At 48.2% G+C, this 18,685-nt stretch overlaps 7 protein-coding genes across 7 annotated transcripts; 3 read left to right on the plus strand and 4 right to left on the minus strand.

Moving 5' to 3' along the window:
• Positions 1-226: 226 nt before the first annotated feature.
• FMAN_06803 (uncharacterized protein) lies at positions 227-2,338 on the minus strand (the record flags this gene model as incomplete). Its single annotated transcript, XM_041826311.1, has 8 exons — positions 227-801; positions 861-1,364; positions 1,412-1,477; positions 1,562-1,585; positions 1,633-1,807; positions 1,863-1,914; positions 1,976-2,052; positions 2,123-2,338. The coding sequence occupies 8 exons, from the start codon at positions 2,336-2,338 to the stop codon at positions 227-229; spliced, it is 1,689 nt and encodes a 562-aa protein (XP_041677439.1).
• A 538-nt stretch (positions 2,339-2,876) lies between these two features.
• Positions 2,877-4,843, plus strand: FMAN_06802 (uncharacterized protein; the record flags this gene model as incomplete). Its single annotated transcript, XM_041826322.1, has 6 exons — positions 2,877-2,911; positions 2,960-3,425; positions 3,482-3,584; positions 3,640-3,708; positions 3,760-4,347; positions 4,410-4,843. 6 exons carry the CDS (start codon positions 2,877-2,879, stop codon positions 4,841-4,843), a joined length of 1,695 nt encoding a protein of 564 aa, XP_041677440.1.
• Positions 4,844-6,286: 1,443 nt separating this feature from the next.
• Positions 6,287-7,132, plus strand: FMAN_06801 (uncharacterized protein; the record flags this gene model as incomplete). Its single annotated transcript, XM_041826333.1, has 1 exon — positions 6,287-7,132. The coding sequence occupies one exon, from the start codon at positions 6,287-6,289 to the stop codon at positions 7,130-7,132; it is 846 nt and encodes a 281-aa protein (XP_041677441.1).
• A 218-nt stretch (positions 7,133-7,350) lies between these two features.
• FMAN_06800 (uncharacterized protein) lies at positions 7,351-9,002 on the minus strand (the record flags this gene model as incomplete). Its single annotated transcript, XM_041826344.1, has 2 exons — positions 7,351-8,868; positions 8,928-9,002. The coding sequence occupies 2 exons, from the start codon at positions 9,000-9,002 to the stop codon at positions 7,351-7,353; spliced, it is 1,593 nt and encodes a 530-aa protein (XP_041677442.1).
• Positions 9,003-10,082: 1,080 nt separating this feature from the next.
• FMAN_06799 (related to cytochrome P450 monooxygenase) lies at positions 10,083-11,785 on the minus strand (the record flags this gene model as incomplete). Its single annotated transcript, XM_041826355.1, has 4 exons — positions 10,083-10,250; positions 10,300-11,122; positions 11,175-11,674; positions 11,747-11,785. 4 exons carry the CDS (start codon positions 11,783-11,785, stop codon positions 10,083-10,085), a joined length of 1,530 nt encoding a protein of 509 aa, XP_041677443.1.
• A 1,938-nt stretch (positions 11,786-13,723) lies between these two features.
• On the plus strand, positions 13,724-15,666 carry FMAN_06798 (uncharacterized protein; the record flags this gene model as incomplete). Its single annotated transcript, XM_041826366.1, has 4 exons — positions 13,724-13,977; positions 14,031-14,130; positions 14,196-15,433; positions 15,495-15,666. The coding sequence occupies 4 exons, from the start codon at positions 13,724-13,726 to the stop codon at positions 15,664-15,666; spliced, it is 1,764 nt and encodes a 587-aa protein (XP_041677444.1).
• A 481-nt stretch (positions 15,667-16,147) lies between these two features.
• On the minus strand, positions 16,148-18,001 carry FMAN_06797 (uncharacterized protein; the record flags this gene model as incomplete). The annotated part of the gene is made up of 4 exons (XM_041826376.1): positions 16,148-16,467; positions 16,525-17,261; positions 17,331-17,759; positions 17,856-18,001. The coding sequence occupies 4 exons, from the start codon at positions 17,999-18,001 to the stop codon at positions 16,148-16,150; spliced, it is 1,632 nt and encodes a 543-aa protein (XP_041677445.1).
• Between the last annotated feature and the right edge of the window lie 684 nt (positions 18,002-18,685).

Below are 18,685 nucleotides of genomic sequence, written 5' to 3' on the forward strand. Positions count from 1 at the left end.
ACACTAGGATATCGGCTCAGCCGAGACTCGGGTCAGGCTCAGGGACGGCTCAGGTTAAAGCAGCGACTACTCAGGATGGTGGGCGAGAAAGGAAACGCTGCAAGTCGATATTCACATTACGTATTAGTCTGATTTATAAATCTAGACTTCTATACAGGGCTAAAGCTCTATTAAAAGGCTTCTAACCTCTCTAGACTATAGCTTTACTGAGATATCGTTTGTCTTATTATGACTTTTCCTTTGAGCTACTCGCCTCATCAGGAACAGACTCGTGCTTATCCTTCTGTACTCGCGTATCAATCCAACCCGTAAAGAAGGCTGCTGCAAACATGGCCGCAGCCGACCCTGTTCCCAGATAGAAAACACGATCGATGCTGAGTGAATAAGCCTTGATGACTCCAGTCAACTGGTCTGCAGGTATGAGCTTGCGCATGTCTGCTGCTGACGCTCCTGCTGCGGTGACTGTGGCTGGATCAATCTTGGGCGCGTAGACTCTCAACAACGACTCCAAACTGGAGCTGAAAACAACGTTTGAAAGTGCGAGGAATATTGATCCGCCGATATACTGACCCAGTACCATAAAGGACATGGCAATGGGAATCATCTGCTGCGAACATGAATGGGGAATGGCTGTGTAAGGTACTTGTTGCATAAGGCCTCGTCCAACTCCTGCGAGAAACTGATAACCAACCCACTTGCCAGTGGATGTGTATGGATCCAAGGTACTGCAGAGTCCTGTTGCGACTGTTAAGAGAGCCGTACCAATGACTGCCTGGGGTACATAGTATCCCACTTTACCAACTGAAGAAGACACAGAGTCAGCAGAGGCCCTCGTCAGATTGGGCAGACTGATCACTTACTGAGGATACCGCCCACGATGCTGAAGACAACTGAAGCCAAGATATTTGGCAACATGCTCACACCGCTACCGATAGGGCTCTGTCCACGAACTGCTTGGAAGTACACCGGCAACCAGTAAGACAACATCAGCGCAGAGCCTATCATGAAGAGGGTCAAGAAGAAGCAAGCAATGACTACTCGCTGCTTCAGGAGCACCGGCGGAATCAGAGATTCATCGCCCCTATTCCAGCTCCAAGCGACGTATGCCGTTAGTGAGGCAGCCGATCCGCAGAACAGGCCGATTGTTACTCCGCTACTCCACGCATAGGTAGTACCGCCCCATTGCAAGGCTAGCATAAGCATAGTAGAAGCGCCCGCGAACATAACAAATCCGATCAAGTCGAGACGCTTAGGAAGTTCGCGCACTGCTTGCGCGACGGGTGGCACGGGCTGTTGATCTGCTATCTTGATGAACAAGATACCCCCAAGGACTATGGCTCCGATGGGTAAGTTGATGTAGAAGCCTGTGTTTGCTGTGTTAGTTCAATATCTCATCCACTAGAATAAGGACACTTGCACCATCGCCACGAAGCACGCTGCGTCAAGGCTCCTCCGATAAGAGGACCACTCACAAGACCTAGTTGAGCAACTGATAGTATGAAACACGGTCAGTGATGAACAAAAGCGCAAAGAAGGGTTAGGTAGCATAGTGCACACTGACCTCCCATCATAAGTCCCATATTCACTGTCCATTGTCAGCACCAAACGAACCGAACGCATTCCATGACGTACCTGATCTCTTTTCGGGACGAATAGCCGACGCGATGATTGTCAACCCCCCAGCAAATATCCCCGCAACACCAATGCCTGCTATCGCGCGTCCGATGATAAGAACATCCGACGAGGGCGCGACGCCGCAAACAAGCGACCCGACTTCAAAGATAGCAAAGAAGGCCAGGTAGACCCACTGCAAGAACATGTTAACACTAACCAATGATGGTTGATTCTTGGCGGCTTCTTACTTTGAGAGAGAACTGTGTATATAGCTTGCCAACCAGAGGTTGGATTACCGCGCTGGAGTAGAAGATTAGTTAGCGTAACTGGACTCAAACTGCGCAACTTGGATATTCCATACCTTGACAGCTGATAAGCTGAACCATACCAGCTGATGTCTTTGAGCGAGTGGAAATCAGAAGTAATTTGGGGAATAGCCTGTAGAGCTGTTAATTTCTGTGCTTGGTATGCCTTGTAGGCGCATAGCACCATGACAAAGGCCACTCACAGTTGCTATGATGGATGTGTCTAGCAGTACAAGGAACGATGCAATGGACACAGCACCCATCACAAGTAACAAAGGCAGCCCTTCCACATAGCTCGTCTCAAGCTGCGTGGGTGCATCCTCCGTAGCCGAGCTGACGTGTCCATTCGGCGCTGAAGGCTTACTCTCGATGGCTTGACTATCCCCGGTACGTGACTGGGGGCGCGACTCTCCCTCCATGGTGCTGTGGAGTAGCGATTGTGACTATCGCGAAATAGTCAGGATGTCAGGAGGATGAAGGTGGTCGGATTACAAACAAGCAGGAGTCAAGCCGACTTTTTCGAGGGAGTTTTGAGAGCATTTCAATGGCCCGTGTCTGTGCCGCGTACCCGGAGTCCCTGCTACAGATCGGCAAATCAGCAGCGTATTCATGTAGCATGTCAGATTTTAACCCCTGCAGAGCGCCTGCGGGCCGCGCTGACGGGGGCGTGTCTCAGTTGGTCAGGCTGATGATTAGGACTTTTGGGGGGTGCTCTATTGCATATTCTAGGTACTTCAAGGCACATTGTTGCGAATGTTACAGTAGAGTCCGTGCCTTGACATAATCTTGAGTGATTCCTCAACGTAGTATTTGTTGGTTGGGATTTGCATGATCCTTCGTTGCATGTGCGAAAATAGATTCTCAACTGAGTCAGACGGAATGAAACATTGCTGACCAGATTGAGTAGGCCGCACGATATTGTTTATCTGCTAGGGCACAAATTCTCGCCTCCTTCGTATGCAACAGGCAACTTGCCGTAGCGGGGTATGCACGTAAGCGTCTGGTACAGGGAGTTTTATAACACTGTCAACACACCATAGCCAACGGCCTGTATTGCCAAGAATCAACCCGACATTGCCAAGAATCAGCCCAGCAGTCATGAACCACACAAGGTCGACAGAGTCATTCCATCTTGGAAAGGAAGGTTACTCTTTGGATCTCACCACAGAGGCCGCCAAGATCTTGGCGATGCTGTCTCAAGACAAAGATACGACGGCGATTATCTGTAGTATTCTCGTCGTTGCATTGACGTCGTGGTATCTAGCCGCTCAGCGCAGCCAATACCCGCTCATCAACCCGCGAGGAGCCTTCCAGTTCACGAATGGCAAGGTGAAGCAGCATTTCATACGCAATGGCCGACAACTTCTAGAATATGGTCTCAAGAAGTACAATGGCAGACCGTTTCGTATCATGACTGATCATGGAATGATGACGGTTCTTAACCCTAAGTATACGGACGAGCTGCGTAATATCCCCCAGTTGAACCATGCACGGGCTATCGCCAAGGTGAGCCATTCAAGACCAAAGTTGTCAGAGATTGATAGCTAACTCGTGCGGCGTAGTTTGTGAACTCTCACCTCCCTGGTTATGAGCCGTTCCATACATTTGGCTACGGAGGTGATATCATCCAAGATGTAATCAAGCTTAAAGTGACTCCAGCACTGGGTACGTTCGAATTCCCCTGGGGACACTTTGAGATTTAATACTGACGAAACTCAAGGTCAACTAACACACGCTCTATCTGAAGAGACATCATTCATGCTTAAGAGCTCCTGGACGGATAACACTGGTGAGTTACTCACCGGCTTGCAAAATAGCAACAGCTAATTCTGGCTGATAGACTGGCACAAGATCCACGTGCACTCAAATCTCCTCAGAGCTGTAGCCCAGGTGTCGTCTAGAGTCTTCCTGGGAGACAAACTGTGTAGAGACCCAGAGCTTCTCCGTATCACCACCACCTACACTCACTCACTCACAATGACCGTGGGCAAGTTAAACGCATGGCCAGCTGTTCTTCGCCGCATAGTCCAAAGATTTCTGCCTCACACTCGCGAACTGCAGCAATCTGTCAAGGATGCGCAAGTGCTCATAGGCGGACTCGTCAAGGAGCGAGAAGCTATGAAAACTAAAGGAGACTCAACAGAGTACGCTGATGTGCTGGAGTGGCTGCCGCAGATTGCAAAGGGCCGCTCCTATGATCCTGCGTTGGTTCAGTTGGCTTTATCGTTTGTTGCTATACACACTACCGCAGACATGGTGGGGCAGCTGTTGTTTGATCTGATTCAACATCCTCAGTACGTCCAACCACTACGAGATGAAATTATTTCGGTGCTCCAGGAGGGAGGGTGGAAGAAGAACTCTCTGTACAACATGAAGCGCCTTGATAGTTTCATGAAGGAGTCTTTGAGAATCAGGCCCATCAACCAGAGTATGTCTTGTCGGACCGCTTCTTACACATTGTTTATCACTAACATACTACTCACCACATAGCTACCATTCAAAGAATTGCTGAAGTACCAATCACTCTCTCAGACGGCACAAAGATCAGCCAAAACACGCTCTCTATCGTCCCCCTCGTCCGCCATTGGGACCCTGAGTACTATCAAGATCCAAACACATTTGACGGTTTTAGATTCTACAACGCTCGCCAAGAAGAGGGCAAAGAGAATAAATCGCAATTCGTATCCACTTCCCCAGAATATCTCAGTTTTGGCCACGGTTTACATGCTTGTCCTGGACGCTTCTTTGCATCCAACGAGATTAAAATCATCATGTGTCATATCTTGCTTAAGTATGAATGGCGATTGGTGGAGGGCGCTAAGTCTCCACAGACCTTGAAGCATGGCTTTAGTCTTGTTGCAGATCCATTTAGTTGTCTCGAGATCAGGAGGAGACAAGAGGAGGTCAATATTGATATCTTATAAGTGTAAAATAAATTGAAAATCTATTTTATTTAAAATGTTTATTTCTTCAGGGCTACCTCAGTAATATTTATATTTTAAAAGTCTTTATATATTATCTACTTAAAATTAAGATACTTATATAAACTTTTAAAATCTTAATACTTAAAAGTCCCTAACGACTAGCAGTATGTTTACTATTATATACTCTTTTGCCTTTAATGATTCTATAATCTATTTTATTATTATTCTTAATTTATTATATTATATTGTATTCTTAATTTATTTAAGGCAACTAAACTCTAGGGCAGGTTGACAGGCAAATGCTCTTATCGATAAGGAATGACAAACCAGGTAACTCGAGTAGATTTGGTGAGATCGTTATAAACCCATGTTAATACAGTAAACTCCCACTGAATCAATAATACGATCCTGTCATCCGTAAATTCTCAGATCATCCTTTTAGTATAATTTAGCCTGCTTCTCGGTGCATTTGTGCCAGGCAGTAAGACTGTCCACGGATATTCGGCACAAGATACTCGCCAACCAACATCCCACAAATCCTTTTACCCATTGCCTTGCATATAACAGGCATCACATTTCAAGATACCTTGCTGATGCCCCCAACCAACCACGCACGCCCCTACCAGAGAAAAATCCCGGTCAGACCTTGCTGACATGCATAGTCTAGTGGATATTCGTATAGTGCCCATGCGTCGGGGGATTCGCAGACCCGCGCCCCTTTACAAGTTCCCGTGTCCCGCACCTACTTGAACTAGCCGTTGCCCGCTTTATGTCACTTTGTGCTGCTTACTGCAGTAGTCTAGATTGATCCTTTATCTGAGAACTCCTTGTAAGTCGCCTGGCTCTTGCAGGGAGATGTTATATAGGGTTGCATTGGCGGCTCATAAGCTTTATTAGCCTATACTTTGCTGACCGGGCCGGTCGCGGAAGCCTACAGGATGCGAGTGGGGCGGACCACAGTGGCGTTACATGGCATAAATCATGACTACCAACTGCATATACTCCATGTTGATTGTGAACACCAATGTGCCTCTTACTACTTGTCAGGAAGATAGCTATTGATAGTAAGATACCGTTGATAAGCTGATACTGCACATGCGCATAGCCACGTAAGGCTTAATTGCGACAGTGGGATGAAGGATCTTTCTGGTTTCCCTTTACTGGCTGGTTTCATCTCAGCGTAGGACGGAGGAATCCTTACAAGTACGGCGGTTGCGAGTTGGAACTAAACCGACCCAGAACATGTAAGAAAGTTGACCTGTACTTCCAGACAATTCCGGCGTAGAGACTTACCAAGTATTTTTACAGCCGAGGCAGCAATAAAACACATCCTTACGCATGGTTCAGGCCTTTCACACAGCATTTCTCATATATTTGTCGCTTAAACCTGAGGGGCGCCTCATTACAGAGCAGCAAAGTAAGCCTATCACACACACGCCCACAATGTCTGCAGCTCCTCCAAGCCTTGGAAAGCTCGCCACTGTTCCAGAGAGTGAGCACAGCGGGCCCCCTCAAGTCATCTCTGTCGGACTATGGAGGATGGGCACTGCATCTATGGCCGCTGCGTATGACATCCTAGGCCTACGACCTCATCACGCTTTAGACATGGTCGATCAACCAGAGCAGTGGAAGCTCTTTGAAGCCGCCGCAGATGGAACTTTTCCTGATCCGCGCACTGGCAAACTCAAACGGCCACCGTTTTCCCGCCAAGAATGGGACCAGATCTATGGAAAGTACGGCGCTATCACGGAGCTTGGCTCGGCCTTTGCAGAGCAGCTTATCGCGGCATACCCAGAGGCAAAAGTTGTCATCTGTCGCCGTGACTACGATAAGTGGTGGCCCAGCTTTCGCGAGGGTCTTGTTCTGCCGCTTTACAGCGCCAAACTCCGCTTCGTCATCTACACGATCTCTTTCGTGCTAGGTCGACGCGGCGGACATGCCATGATCAAGACAACAGAAGGCTTCTTCCGTTCTTATTCTGTACAAGACTTTGACGCAAACACAGAAGCTGTGTATGACGAGTACTTCAAGAAAATTGACGAGTTGCTCCCTCCAGAGCGCAAGTTGGTCTATCAGCTGGGTCAGGGATGGGAGCCTTTGTGTGAGTTTCTGGATAAGCCTGTGCCGGGAGTGGAGTTTCCCCGCATCAATGAGGCAAAGGCACTTAAGGAGCACCAAAGGGCGGCGATGGAGCGGTGGCTGACTGCGAGCTGGAAGGCTGTTAAGCCATGGCTGATTGGAGCGCTTGGTCTTGGTATCGCGGTTGTCGTGGCCAGAAAGAATTTGTGATTTGATAGGTCAATGATAAGTTTTACTCGTATGGGTTGGAGTCTTTTAAGATTCGAGACAAAGGCTGGTAATTATAATCGTGGCGCCGAATACGATAAGAAGGGAAAAGTCATTGAACGATACAAGATTGTGAAAGGAGATATATGAATCTTAGCTAAAGATAAATAATGGCTCTATTTGCTGATGAAGTCTGACGACGATTTGCGAGTATCTCTTATCTAGTTTCTGTCCTTTACACCAATAACACCCGCCAAAACGCTCTGGTAAAAAGTGCCATCAGGACCTAAAGTACCCTCACTCCAATTGTCGTTAAAAGTGCCACCCATACCAGTCCTGTACTGATAAGTCGTCTTACCTGTAAGCCAGTCCACAGCAGCAAGATACCATACATACTCTCCCTTCACCGCTCGCTCTGTATCCTGTACCGAACTATATAGTAGTCCGCTTTTAGTTGACAGAATAGACACCGCCTTAACAGCCAGGTCAGAGTTCCATCTTACGCTACACTCGCCTTTGGGTGTGACGTCAACTCTGACCATGCCGCCAGCCATGCTGCTCATATTGTTCCAGGGACCGTTCAGCACGAAGGGAACTCCCGGGCTGGAGAGACGGACTGGCGGGGCACCGTAGTTGTTCTGGATCATGACACCAAAATTCTCCCCGTCAAAGTGGGCCAAGGCTGCATTGTCGTTATTGCTCTTACCAGCTTCGAAAAGCGGCACCGAGCAGACGAGTTGCTCCTCGGCTGACTCTTGAGTCTTTTGATGGTACACCAACAAATTGACCTTTGGGTCGGCATTGTCCGTAATAACCACGAACTTGTCGTCTAGCAGCACAGGCGTTGCTCCCGTTCCGCGAGCGATTTCACCGGGCTTGCCTCCAGCCCCAGAGTCATAGGGAACTTTCCACTTGACATTGAAACCGCTGGAGCCCGTTGCGTCCATGGCCCACATGTAACCAATAGAGGTGGAGGTATCAGCTTCTCCAGAAGGACCAGTGGCCATATAAACATCCATGCCGCTCACGGCGATGCCATTCTCGACCATCTGGTTCTTGACGCGTCTTTTGATCACGGCACCGTCTGGCTTGATGTATCCGAATGTTGATGAGTTTTGTGGCGGGTCTCCTCCACCAATAATGCCACCAGTGGTAAACCAAATATTGCCCGCTGCATCATACATAGTATTAAGCAGGAGTTCCCATGGTTTAATAACACTTTTGAGATTGATGTTACGCGTGATCCTGAAGAACGGGTGACCCTTACAGATCCCACGATGCACAACATAAACATTGCCTTCTTTGGTACTAAGCAGGATATCATTGGTTTCCTGCATATACTCCATGTACGCAAGACCAAGGGTCTCATTGTCGGGAGGATACCAGGCTGCATTGATCTGGTATGTAGCAGGATCAACGGCAACAAGACCACGTGGCGGAGGCAGGCCGACAGATGCGTTGGCATAGCCGGCAGTTAGACTACCATCTGCTCCCCACATCATGATATTAATGGTGTTTGCACCGCTTGTGAGAGTCGTGTTGACTCCCAAAGGGCCAGGATAGTCTGTGTTGCCGGTGTTACCTCCATCTCCATGCATGAGCGATGCTTTGGGATAGATGGGGAACTGTGACTTGAGGAATTTGTTTTTGGCAGATGAGCCAATGAAAGCCGGACCATCTAGATTCTGGCTGCTCGATATAGATCCCTTTTGTGGAAAGGGGGTATAAACAGGAGCATGCTATAAAGTTCAAGATATGTGAGCTTTTCTGTAACCTCTTGTGAGATATACGAACTTACCTGGCACTCTCCATTCTTTCCAGTATATGCGGTCAGGCCCAAAAGGCCTGTCAAAGCCACTATAAGACCCATCATGTCTTTCAAGTCAGAGCTGTATGCTAATTACAGACAGAATAAATGCCAGGCGTATTGTGGCAGATTGAGAGATTGATGACAAGCAAGTTAGTCAACAAACACGCCGGTCTCGCAGACATCACACAAAGGTTGTGTCTGATAAATAGATACGTGCCTAATAAGGATTCAGCAGGATTCGTTTGTTGAATCATAGGAAATCCTGCAACGCCAAATAGCGCCACGTATCATTTCTCCGCGCGCAGGGCTGTGATCCTCAGAAGCATGTACTTGGGTGTATTGAAACAGTCCGAGCCTTTTCGGATGCAATGGCCCCCACGTAATACCAGGGTGTGATTTTATCCCGCCATCTAGATTCACATCTCCTACTACGACAGCAAAACACAAAACGGTAAGGAATTCGCGTTGCAGAGAGTGAATCCTGCGCGGAAACGGATGTACATCCGGTCGAGCGGAAGGCGAATAAGCGATCCATCGCGAAAAAAATACATATCTTATCGTCCTGAGCGGCAGTCAGCACGCATCCTGCACAAAGAGCAAGGCACAGAGCGGCACAGTCAGCATATGACGGCGCAGTCGGTGCATACCAATTGGGCGATAGCGAAAGAGTCCTAGACCCCATGCTGAGTGTAGTCACCCCGCCCTTGACTCAAATCTGCATGTTGGTGGCTACCCTGAATTTGCGTATCTGCATGGACCGCCCTTGCTATTCATTTATGGGGGCGTTGTTTTCGCGTAGTCCCCCAAATAGGACGACTTAACCGCTTGCTAATTTGCGTATGCCCCGTGCGGTTATCTGGAGTCTTTAATTCGTTGGATTGCACACCACAAGCGAGAAGGCAAAATCATGTCGCAGGGTAGAATTCGTGACTGAAGGCCATGTTAATTATGCCGCGCGCAGAGACAAGGTTTGTTTATCGCGGTTTTATGTCATGTAAAATACAGCCAGGATCAAGTCGCCATCTCTAGTCATAAAGTTGCGTGTGTGATAAGCTTAGTTCTATACGACAAGTAATTGGAATAGATTTCTCGGACGTGACATATCATTGACTTAGAACTATCGAGTTTACTGGGAATAGATATCTACTCCCGCTGAACAGGCTTCCACTGAACCAATAGCGGAGCCTTAACCCATGTCATCTTCCATAAAGAATTGGCCGCCCAGTCAGATCCAATGCTCTCATCCAATTCCGGATCAAAACTCCACAGAAGCTTGCAGATGATGAGCCTAAGCTCTGTTTGTGCTAGACTCTGCACCGTCTTGTTAGAAGTAGCACTAGCGGGGGACAAGAGAACATACCTTTCCGATGCAATTACGGGCTCCAATACTGAATGGTTGGAACGCATCGCGCTTATCATGAGCGAAGCGCTCGTCGCCCAACCATCGCTCCGGGATAAACTCATCAGGTTGAGCAAAATTGCGGCTCGAGCGGTTGTTTGGGTACTGAGATACTTGTACTCCTGTTCCTTCGGCGATATAACAACCACTGATGAACTCACCACCCTTACCTACTCGGCGACCAAACCCGACGGCTGTGGGGGTCTGGAGACGGAGCGTCTCGTTGATTACGCCCGTCAGTATGGGTATGTTGCTCACAGTCTCTGGGGCAATGTCCTCATATGAGGCGAAGCGGCCGCGAACTTCTTCCTTTAGCTGGCTCATGTGGATTGGGTGTTGGCAGAGGAAATAAATGGACCAGGTGAGGACATGCGCTGTGGTATCTGAACCTGCAGTCAAAAACAGACCTGAGTCGACATGAAGCTCCTTGTCCATGACGCCCGTCTTCTTGAAGCCTACTGTTGCATCCTTCTCATCGTTGACCTCATCATCGCGGACCCTAATGACGTATGAGAGGAAATCTTTCTTCCCCGCCGTGGGCCCACGCTCTACACGCGACCAGGTCTGCTCGTTGAGCCACTTGTCGTGGTTGATCCAGGTGAGGATCTGTTCCTCGCTGAGAGCATAGCCAGTGAGCTTGTTCAGCAGGGGATAGCACCAGAGGACGTAGCAGAAGCGGAATGCTAGCAGGCCATCCTGAACAATCTTGACGTTTTTGTGCGTCTTCAGGTCGCGGAGGTTACCCAGAGATTGCCCGTAGATGAGGGTAGAGACGATATCGAACCTGGTATTCTGTTAGCAATGGAAGTATTGTCTCCTCGGATGATAGGTCTCACATTGTCCAGCTGAAATATTTGCACATATCCACAGCACCGCTGGCTTCCCTCAACCGCTCAACGAGCAAGTCAGAGACAGCTTGAATAGTTGGGTATTGGTCCGCCAGTGACTTATCACTAAACGAATGTGCCCAAGCTCTTCTTCGACGGTGATGAGGCTCGTCATGCTCGAACAAGAGACTCTGGACACCCTCGACTGGTGGAGCGTACCAAGCGGGGTCTTTCTCCAATGTCGGATGGCCCTTGAGCTGTCCCGTGCGATGACCGTAGATGTCGGTCCAGGCTGTGTCGCCCGATATGAATGACACCTCTGATATAGAGTAACGGACGATGTCACCGTACTTCTCGTGAAGCTCACGCAGATAGAAGGGTGCGGTACCGTCTAGATGATGTTTCAAGTATGGGATACGGGATATGGCGTTGAGCTTCGGCCCGGGCACATGGCGCAACGGATGGAAGAAAGCATTGTATATCGCTTGGACCACGAGGTACAGTGTAATCTGAATAAAAAAGACGTACGGTCAGCACAAACTTCACAATGATAATCTCTGGTGCCATGATGGATCACTTACAGCGGCAAGAGCCAGTAGGGACGAAACTATAATCTGCATGATTGCAGTATTGATAGGAAGTTACAACAGTGGTTTATGATATGGCTTGAGCGATCCGTCTATCAAGAAACAAAAGAGAAATGGGGTACAGAGAAGAATAGCTGAAAGAACTGGCTACTTTGATAGACGACCACAAGAGACAAATTGATCTTCTCTGAGCACCCAGTGAAATGAGTCGGATCTGATGACCTGGATTACAGCATACCGCGCGTGTGCTACTCGATAAGACAATGTGCTCGGAAGTCGGCGGTAGGTGGCGCTTACGATGAAACAGGGGTCCTCATTTTCCTAGACCCCCTGGTGACAGAAGTAAGAGTGCGTATTCCATCTCACATCCCGACAGGGTTATGAGATACGAGCGGTAACCCGGACGGAGGATGGAATTGATGAATGAGGATCGAATGCATAACAACAAGGATCGGCAACTAAGCACCGAGTCTGAGTATCCCTCGGCAGACTGAGCTCCAATGCTCATCCACGTCGAATCAGTCATTTAGGACTCTATCTCCGTAGAATCTGAGTCATACCAAGAGGAGCGGTTACACTTGAGTGGTCGGCTATTTAGGGTGGGGGGTCCTCTTATAATCCCTGCATGGCATACGTATAGAAGGCTTGGATTGATCTGCAGGGTGCTTGTTGGTGCGACGAAGCTGACATGCATACGGAGCCTCCCAAAAGAACCCGGTAGCCAAAAGGATTGCGCCCTCACGACGGGACTTAATCCGGCAAGCCCAGAATGTGTGAGCGCATTGCGATGTTACATGCCGAGAGCAAATGAGGTATTTAGTTTCCATAAAGTATGTCTACCAACAGGATCTTCAAGGTTTGACTATTGCTGACAGGCGTTAGATAACGCTTGAGCCCTCAAAGTAACATTACGTCTGTGCTTACGCCGTTGACCAAATCTGCCCGACCTACATGAATGAGATGCCAGAGTTATGCATAGATGAAATTGGAGTAAACACTGCAACGCTCTATAAACCATCAAGCTAGGATGTAGATATGCTCAACCCAGGGTGTAGTGGCTATATGCACAGACACCTCACGTATTTCTTACCTGACCCATCTTTCCAACCAGCATTTGGAATAAGTGAAGTTCCGTTACCTGATACCTCGGGAGAAGCCTAAAGGAATGTGCTTCGCCCAGTAAGTTTACGAAGTTGGTGGTGCGGGACGTGCGGGAACAACACACCTAGGGTCCAGCCTAGGCCATACGGAATTCCGCCTCGGATCAGATCAGGGGGTGACTGCCTTGGATGTCAGAAGGTTTCTTATGTGGCGGAAAAATGCCGTCATGAAAGTGTCTTAGTGTTATTCCTGTGCCATGAATGCACGTTAGCACAGGTGCATGCACGGGATACATACATATTCTTACCACCTGAAAATCCTATGCTTAGTCTAGGTTCGTTGCCTTGGAGAGCTGGGATGTTTTCACCGAAGCGTAAGATGACCAAAGTCTTTACTATCTGAAGGATGATATGACTTTGTTGACACAGCCTTGTTGCATTTGAGTATCATGATGTACCATAGTGTTGACGTGGATGAAACCTGATCGTCCTTTTCATGTCCACGCCCCACGTATTATAGTCGGACGCCAGTCAAAGTAAACAACCATCGCCACATCCAACACTTTCTGTAAGTCAGATAAGGTGGACCGAAACACGAAGACCCTGGCGCCTAAGCCTCCTTGACGGGATAAGGACTACGGAAAGAAGCCCCGCTGCAGTGAGAATGAGCACCAACGTCGGGACAAGTGGATTCTCTTGAGGCCAATCTACACTCTAAATGGATCTAAGATAACCCCAGTTTCTAGTAGAACTAGACTCCGATTTGTGTATATAATATAGCCTGTCCACATTGTATTACTATTCCACCTTAGTCTCAGTACAGGCCCCTACACCAACATCACACCATCCACACTGAGAGGCCACCGGCAAAATGGAGCACAAACAGTCAGCTATGTCGGTCTTGCCAGAGGCGAGCATCGACCCAAACGCTATGCAACAGCCGATGCAGAATTTATCCATGCCAATCATCAGCGGCTTCATCAAGCAGAATCCTGCTGTCGACTACTTGTTGAAAGCTGACGGCCTTCAACTTTTGCAAGCTTTCTTGGCGGCGCTATTTGCTTATCTTTTGATTTCGTCTCTTACCGTCAAGTCTACTGTTCCTGATGGCGTCCCATTTCCATGGTACGTATGATCTGACTCTTGACGTCAAGAGTGTAAGCATTGACATATCGCAGGGTTGATACCAAGTCCAAGAGCTTCTTTGCCAATTGGCGTATAGGCAAGCTCTATGCACTCAATAGTGTCCGACAGTGGTTGGCACAGGGCTCTGAAAAGGTATATCTATCTTGACTTTCTATACAAACCTATCCAAGCCTGAGTGACTAACACAACGGCTTCAGTTCCTTGAGAAGGGGAAAAGCTACGCCCTTCCTGACTTCTATGGGAGAAGACCATACATCATTGTCCCCTACCACAGGACCAAGCTTTTCCTTGACCGTCCTGATGATGCCACCAGTCTGAGGGATGCGGCCAACGACATCGTCGTATCTGACTACAGCTTTCCCGACTCCAAGATCTTCCGTGACCACTATGGAGCCCAGATCATGTACCGCCACCTCCCCCGCGCTCTCCCACGTCTCGTTGGTGAGATTTGGGACGAGGTCACTTACATCTGCGACAAGGACTGGGGCACCACTCCCGGCGAAGTCAGGGAGATTAGCACGTACCACAAGTCATTCGAGATGATCGTGTCTCTCGCTAGTCGAATGCTACTCGGTACCGCGTGCAGTCGCAGCGAAGATTTTCTTACCAATGTCAGGGAATTCTCGCTCGATGTGTTCAGGTGCATGGCTCTCGACGCGTTGCTGCCTCGGGGACTGACTGGTATTCTCGGCCCGTACCTGGTATCGTTGCCTAACAGGTGGCACGTTAACAGGATTCACAAACACACCATGCCCTTAATCAAGAAGAGATTAGAAGATCTTGCTTTCAACGATGCAAACCCAGACAATAAGCGTGTGGTTCCTGATGATTACATCTCGTGGCACATCCGCTTCGCACAGACAGAGAGAAACCCTGCTGCCCTTGAACCCTACTACATTGCCTCTTCTATGTTGTCCATGCAGTTCGCCACAGCATCTAGCACTCGCTATGCTCTGACGAACCTCTTCCTGGACATCTTTTCCACCAAGCCAGAGGAGGGTGTCGTTGAGTCTCTTCGCGAAGAGATCGAGCGCGTCTACCGTGAGCATGACTATACCTGGTCCAAGCAAGCATTGGGCAAGCTGTATCGTGTGGACTCCACCATTAAAGAATCTCTACGCTACTCCGGTCTCATGGCTCATGGATCGTGGCGGAAGGTCGTCGCCAAGGAGGGCATATTCGACGACGAGACTGGTACTACTATCCCATGTGGTGCAATGGTCGGTCTTGATTTCTGGACTCGACATCATGACCCCAAGGCATACCCTGATCCAGACAAGTATGATGCGTTCCGGTTCTCTAGACCAAGGGAAGAGTACGTGGCGGAACATCCCGACGAGAAGGCTACCGAAGAGTACCTCCGCCTAAAACGCCTTGACTGTACCTACACAGGTAGTGATAACTTTTTGATTTTCGGTCTTGGAAAATATGCTTGGTAAGTTTCCGGCGAGTACTAAATTTCCAGACGGGGCTTTATGCTAACACTAGACTACCAGCCCCGGGCGTTTCTTCTTGACGATGGAGCTCAAGCTTATTTTGGCATATGTCATCATGAACTATGATGTGGAGCCTATGGCGAAAAGACCTTCGAACTACTGGGTTGGTGGTCTGATCTTGCCATTACGAGACACTAAGATTAAGGTCCGAAGACGGGAAGGTACTGTTTAGCATATCAGATAGAAGGCACATTGTAACGGTTGTGGCAAGCATTCCAGGGTAAGAGGTCGCCTTGTTGGTGGGGTTAGAAGGCTGTCTGTATTGACAGATATAAAGGGACAGAATTCCCTCTAGACCTTAGCTTCTTTACGCCTTTTGAGATTGAATCTTACTCTTTTTTTTCTTTATAGAGTTGGCAAGAAGACGTGAAGTCGATGAAATGCTAAGCTGGTCTTGGATGGCTCGAATCAGACCAGTTGGTCTCAACTACCTTTCTTGGTCCTATAACCGCCTCTGGATAGGCTTATCCACCCGTATTGACGCTATAGACATATGGGAACAGCCTGGGAAGAGGCTGGTACAAAAAAGGTCTGGTGTGATTAAGCCTCTTATTCTGGCGTATTTGTGTTTTTTATTTTAAAATTGAGTGACAATTTTATAACTCTTACTAAGTGGGTAGCACAAAATAAAACAACTACAAGATATTTGTTTCTTACTCGCCAACCTCTCTATCGATATCCCAGTGCGCGTACTTCATAATGCCCCAGCTAAGTGTGGCAACTCTAATCTTGTGACCCCAGAAGAAGAGAGGGATCCAGAGGACCAAGACACCACCGCAGATAGCAGCCATAGTCCCATAGGCAGTCTGATAACCGGCCTCATTCACCCAAGGGTTAGTGTAGAAACCAAGTAAGAAACCAAAAGCGGATTTAAAGGCGAGCTGAGTGACAACGATCTCACCCGCAATTGGTCGATAGCAATCAATAGTGTATACGAGGGAGATATTGGTTGCTTGGGTGATACAGAAGTTGACTAGATTATTGTCAGCAAAGCTTTTTAAAGAACGGCTGAGATTGGAGCAAATCTCACTTAAGCCAATGCCAATGGTTGGTACAATCCAGTGCATTTTGTGCTCGATACCAACGCCGTAAAGGACGAGTGCCAATGGCCCGCAGACTACGCTGAGCATAATAGCTGGTAGACGGAATTCAGGTTCACGAATACCACCGTTACGACGGGTGAAGATATCAGCAACCCAATCAGAGAACGAGCCGCCCAGGAACATGCCGATAAATGCACCAATAACAGCAGCAAAGAACGCCAGACCAGACTGCCAAGCGGCAAAGCCGTAAGCAGTAGCAAAGGCGGGAGCCACGTTCGACGTGATTGCTGTGATGAAGCCAATTGTGACAGACATAACAAGTGTAGCCCAGAGAACATTGGGCAAAGCGAGGAGCATCACGGGACGGAATATCATTTTCCAAAGTGACTCTTCCGTGAAGGTGCCGTTATAAAGTTTGAGTCCTCTCCAGAGGAACTCAGAGACCTTGGGAGTAGGTCTAACCAAACGGCGGACTTCCGCGTGCTCTGCGCCAGCCTTGATGCTGGACCGACTACCTTCGGCATCATTAGCATCTTCACGGGTAAGAGGCTCTGGTTTTCTGATGTATGCAGTTTCTGGGAAGGTCAGGTAGACCAGAATGGTAACGAAGCCGATGATAGCGATAGCAACGTAGTAGATGTACCTCCAAGGGTGGTATCGAACAATAAAGCCATCAATGATGGCCCCCGAAGCTACACCAAGATTGAGCGAGGCGGTGTAGGCGCTATCGGAATAGAGAATATTAGTGAAACCATACAGAACAATGTGTTCGAGAATATAGGGAATGTCTTACGCAGTCCATGTTCCACGTTCGTGAAGGAAGAACAAGTCAGCAATAGTGACAGGAGCAAGACATTCGCCTGCACCAGCTGCAAAACCCATCATGATTCGAGCAACAAGAAAGTTGGCATATTGCTTAGCTACGGCACACCATATAGCCGTAATGACATATAGAGTGAAAGCACATACATATGAGGGCCGACGTCCATACTTATTAATTAACGGCATCCAGAAAAGATTTCCGAGACCCTGGAATAAGGCAGTGCAGTTGAAAAAGTAGGCAGTCTTGGCGATGGGACCGTCGAGACCAGTCTTCTGCCAATCGGGGAAGAAGTCTTGAGCAGTCTCGACAATAGCAAGTGTCGGTCCGGCAGCAAGAAAGTTGCACATGAGGATGGCTAGACACACCGCAATTGCTGTGTATGTCTTGAACCACCTTGGCCTGTTTGTTTATTGTCAGAAGTCGTGTTCACCATCTTCATATAAAAGCCTTGTGACCAGGCTTCAAAACCAAACTGAGAATAGATTGCAGACGAACCAATTCAAGGGATCCTTGGGATCCAAAGACGGAGTTGGCACCAAAATGATTTCTTGAGTGTCGACATGGCGGAGACGTACATGGCCAAGAGTGGCAACGTTGGTATCAACCTCCCTGATGTCATCTGCCGTCACTGCGTGAGCCATGACGACTGTGTTTACCCGTGAGGACAAGATTAGCACGTGGGCGTTGTTATGGCGGATTGTCAGATGGATAACCCAGAGATGCAAATGAATCCAGGATACTCAAAGAGGTAAAGAAACTATAAGGTGCGATGGCTGGCCGACCCTAGCAAGCAGCAGTTGGAAATGGTGTTAGCTTTTATAGATCTCGCGCTGCCATGTGGTGTCGCAGACACAGTCTCTTGTCCTTACTGGAATAGATTTAATGGTTGCTTTAAGCAAGTCTCCTTGGGGTGTCGGAATGAGCTCGGCCCCTCATCCATTAGAATGTGGAGGAACTGTTCTCAAGTCCTTAATCTAGACTTAGGCTTACGATTTATTTTTTTAATCTCTTCTTTACTTTATATTATTGATTAAATGTTTTATACGCTTTTTAGTACCTCTTTAATAGTCTCTTTTTAAATACTTTTATAGTGCCTTTATCAGAGATCAATAGGCTTTAAGAGTTAGGTTTAAACAGTATAACTTACAATATGCTATTCACTGACCAAGTAAGGCAGATATGAAAATGCGCCATTAACTCGCCCTTCCGATGTGGAGTGTTGTAGACAGTGATACCTATGTAGTCTGCATCCACGATGTCACTCTGTTCTCATCCATCTGGTTAGATTTCCCCGCACTCTGATAGTTCCCCAGATTGTGCCCAGT

The sequence above is a fragment of the Fusarium mangiferae genome, assembly GCF_900044065.1.
Source record: "Fusarium mangiferae strain MRC7560 genome assembly, contig: FMAN_scaffold002, whole genome shotgun sequence".
In the NCBI taxonomy this organism is placed as follows: Eukaryota; Fungi; Ascomycota; class Sordariomycetes; order Hypocreales; family Nectriaceae; genus Fusarium; species Fusarium mangiferae.